The 3,794-nt window shown below is 48.7% G+C and overlaps 1 protein-coding gene across 1 annotated transcript; it reads right to left on the reverse strand.

Annotated features, from left to right (window-relative positions):
- Window positions 1-1,044: 1,044 nt before the first annotated feature.
- On the reverse strand, window positions 1,045-3,547 carry LOC147887715 (uncharacterized). The gene is made up of 2 exons (XM_087393599.1): window positions 3,303-3,547; window positions 1,045-3,065 (listed from the first exon to the last, which is right to left on the reverse strand). Exon 2 carries the CDS (start codon window positions 3,046-3,048, stop codon window positions 1,297-1,299), a length of 1,752 nt encoding a protein of 583 aa, XP_087249725.1. The 5' UTR covers window positions 3,049-3,065; window positions 3,303-3,547; the 3' UTR covers window positions 1,045-1,296.
- Between the last annotated feature and the right edge of the window lie 247 nt (window positions 3,548-3,794).

A 3,794-nucleotide genomic window follows, 5' to 3' on the forward strand; every position in this document is an offset into this window, starting at 1 on the left:
CCTATAGGGGAAATGAATATTTCAAGGGTTAACCACCTTGTATTCAAAATCCACAAATTTACCTTTTTATGCATCATGTGATTTGATTTAAAAAACAATGTAAACATGATTAAAAAAGCAATGTAAACATACATGTTGGATATTAAAACAAGGTGGTGAGCCCTTTCAGACTACCCATATTTTAAAGCCAAGTGGAAGCAAAATCTGTGAATATTGCCAGAGGTAAGTGGGGCCTCTTTTTAGGAGCTTTTAGACATGTTTCGAGTTAACATCTCCAATAATGCAATGCTAAATTTGGTATTTGCATGTTGTAGGCAATGGTTGGCCAATCAACACAATCTCTCACGGGCCCTTCGAGTGTCGATCAACATTCCTGCCTTTCTCAACAATGCGTTTACACATCTAGATTATGTAAGTGATCTGTCAAAGGACAGATTTAATAATACACATACAAAAGTATTAGTTTTCATGATAGATAGCAAATCACCGTTGCGAAGTGCGGACAATCACTTGCCACAAAACAACACCAACATCATCATCAACCAAAACAACAGCACGAGAAATTTGTTAGGAAGCGACACGCAGCTCTGTTGTGTTTATCAGCTAAGATAGAGCTGATGATGAGTAAAGAGATGCCTGTAGCTCTGTGGAGCCAAGTCCTTATAATGGTTTCGGAGGCCTTCACCTGAGGCCTAGGATCGCAATTCGAATAAGCAGGCAATCGACACAAGGCCAGACACAGCCAAGACAAGATCAGCTCAATCCAATGCTTCTCGAAGACGTTGCAGCAATCGCGAACGCCATTAAAGTCTGTCCAATATTATGGCAGCACGCGTTCTCGAGTCCATCTATTCCGTTGTGCGTAAACTTAACTCTTCGTTCGCCATTGTCCCGGAGTTGGAGGATTTCATAGGAGAAAACGCTCACAAAACGATACTTTAACCAACATAGAAAATATGGAAGAGATCTTGCATCAAGTTGCATGCTGTGTTACCACATTCCCAACGGGAACAAAAAACACTGTACTAAGTATCAACGCACAACGTTACAGATGTAAGGGTAGAATCCGATCCCATGAAAGGTTTACATATAGCCACTCAAAGGGGCACAGTTCGTCAATATTGATTGATGCCTGTCGAAGATGCTGATAAGCTAAACCCTACTCCACTATTTTACACCCAAAACAAACGTCCGATGACCGGAGAAAGAATCTGTGAGATAACAGGAAGGAGAGAGAGAGAGAGAGAGAGAGAGAGAGAGAGACGAACACGTACTTAGGAGCTCCAGCATGAGCAATCACATCCCGAGACGGAGATCCAAGGAGGGTTCATCCGAGAAACTCTTTTCACCGCCCTCCGATGCCGGTGCGAATACAGTGGTCGGTTGCGGCGAGCTTCGCACCGACTCTGCTATTGCATCGTGTGACTGAAACACAGGAAGCTGCCGTTGCTGCATCCCCAACGAGGTCGACCTGGCCTGCTGTTGCCGCAAACTGCTGAATCGCTGGGAGTGGGATGACACAGATTGAGCTGATCCATACGTGAATTCTGGGGGAGCTGGAGGAGCAGTCTGAGAGAGGAAAGGAGAGAATGGAGAAGGTGGCGAGCTGCAAGACGATCGTCCAACTGCGAGTTGATGTTGCGGGCGCTGATAGCTCCAAATTTGAGGTGCAGATGTTGGCGTGGAGGTTGGAGAAGATAGTGCTCCATGCGGAGCAATCAGTTGAGATGAAGACGGAAGCAATTGGCCAAGCTGCGATCGTTGCTGGCGATGTTGTTGCTGCTGCTGCCGATGCCCAAAATACACTGCATGGCCTCCTCTTCCTCTTCCCTCCATCATCCACCCCATTCCAAATCGCATGTTGCTCGCTCGAGTAGCTTGATTTGCAGCTGCTGGTAAAATATGAGCAACCCCCGTCGCCCTGTGCGCTTGTAGCTGCGCTCGCTTCGCTTGCTGCCTCTCCCGCTTATGCGCATTCTGATGACCCCCCAACGCTTGTGAGCTTCCGAACTCCCTCAGACAGAACTGGCATTCGTACTTCCGATTGTCCGATCCCGCTGCCCCGCTCCCACTCTCCGCCGTCTGCACATCCGCGCACGAAGAGCGAGCGTTCGTTGCTTCGCCTTCATCCGGATCAGACCTACATTCTTTCTCAGATTTAAGGCAAGACGACTTGTCTCCAGCTCCGCAGCTCCCTCGTCCTGCTCTTTCGCAGACATCACTCGATTCATTTTCCACGAAAACATCAGAAGCGACGGATCCCTCACCTCTGCGATGGGGCTGAGAATCCAGCGATTCGTTGACATCGATCCCGAACAACTTAACAACTTTACCAAAAACCTGACTACCCTCTAAGAAGCCTTCACACTCATCTTTCCCTTTGAAATCACTCCAGTCTTTACCGATGGCGCCACAGCTTGTATTCCCTTCAGAAGAAACTCGTCTTGCTCCGGTAAGACGGAAAGATTCGGGCTGATCTACATCACCTCGCACTAGCAAAGATGGCTCCGGGGTCTGATCCTTTTCACGTCCTGGTTGAGGAAAGGGTGATCTCCGCGATGAAGCATCAGCAACTTCGTCAATTACCTTGCATCTTCTTTTCAGCTCCTGCGATGCAAATAGGATTGGCTTGCGTGCGGCCTCTTGCTCTCGTTTGAATGGAAACCTTGCAGGAGGATCCAAAAACGATTTTCGTTTGCTGTTGTCAAAGTAGGAGCCTTGATGCGGTACCCTGGTGTTGGCTCTGCTTTCGCTCACCTCTTGTTTGGCAACGTCTGCTCGTTCCTCGCAGCTCAGCGGTGAAGCAGGCGCTGATTTTGGAAGCGCGAGTGTTTCCGGACAACTTGCTGCAGTATCTCTGGTTTCACAGAGGAGTACCTTCTTGGCGTTTCCCTGGGCTCGGCAAACGTCCCTGCTGGTCGGATGGTCCGGGCTTACTTCTATCGAGAGTTTGCTGCAAACTTCACTACGAGCAACCTCTGCGGCACACCGAGCTGAACTTCGAGATAAACTTGAGGCCTCCAAAGAAGACTCCCGAGACTTAGACATGGAATTAACCTGGCATCCTACGCAGGATGAAAGGAGCCATGCTTCAAATCCTATATCAGGACCTACTGCACCAGATGTTCTCGAATGCTATTTCACCACACACAGAAACACAGTAACTTTGCATGCGTCATCTGAAACAATCATCAAGCCAGCTCAGGCACGCAATCGAGAATGCAATCTGACCGTTCGCGCCTTCAAAACCAGCGCAGCGAGCCAAATCTTGGATCTTACGTAGAGAACAAGCATCTAAGCACCTTTTGAGATGCCAAGGCGTCGTGGAGAAGCGGAATCATGCCTGCGCGAATCGCGGGCGAAATTGTCGAAGCGGTGGGCGGTGCGGAGGAGGCGGTGATGCAAAGCGCAAAGCGAGGAAAGAGGAGGAGGAGGAGGTGAAGGCGGCGGAGATCGAAGAGAGAAAAGGTCGGTTGAGAGGGCCGAGGAGCGATGGAAAGAACTGGAAGAAATGAAGAGATGAAGAAGAAGAAGAAGGAAACACACACAGAAAGAGGTTGACACAGAAAGAGAAAGACGAAGAACACGAGACACGTAATAAGAAGGGACAAGAAGAGAGAGAATATAGATTTTTAGAAAAAAAGAAGAAACCGCATATTCCACGCCACGTCATCGCTGCCCCTGTTCCCACAATGACGCCCCCTTGGCACTCACCAGTGACCACACAGTGAAGCCACGTGGTGCTAGGAAGAGACGAGGTGGACACAAAAGAGAGAAGAAGAAGAAGAAGAGGA

The sequence above is a fragment of the Dipteris shenzhenensis genome, chromosome 22, assembly GCF_047967505.1.
Source record: "Dipteris shenzhenensis isolate YYH24624 ecotype China chromosome 22, Dip_SZ_1.0, whole genome shotgun sequence".
Taxonomy (NCBI): Eukaryota; Viridiplantae; Streptophyta; class Polypodiopsida; order Gleicheniales; family Dipteridaceae; genus Dipteris; species Dipteris shenzhenensis.

What these genes read in the sequence shown, in the direction of transcription:
- LOC147887715 (XM_087393599.1), bottom strand. Translation starts at nt 3,048, where the DNA reads ATGTCTAAGTCTCGGGAGTCTTCTTTGGAGGCCTCAAGTTTATCTCGA.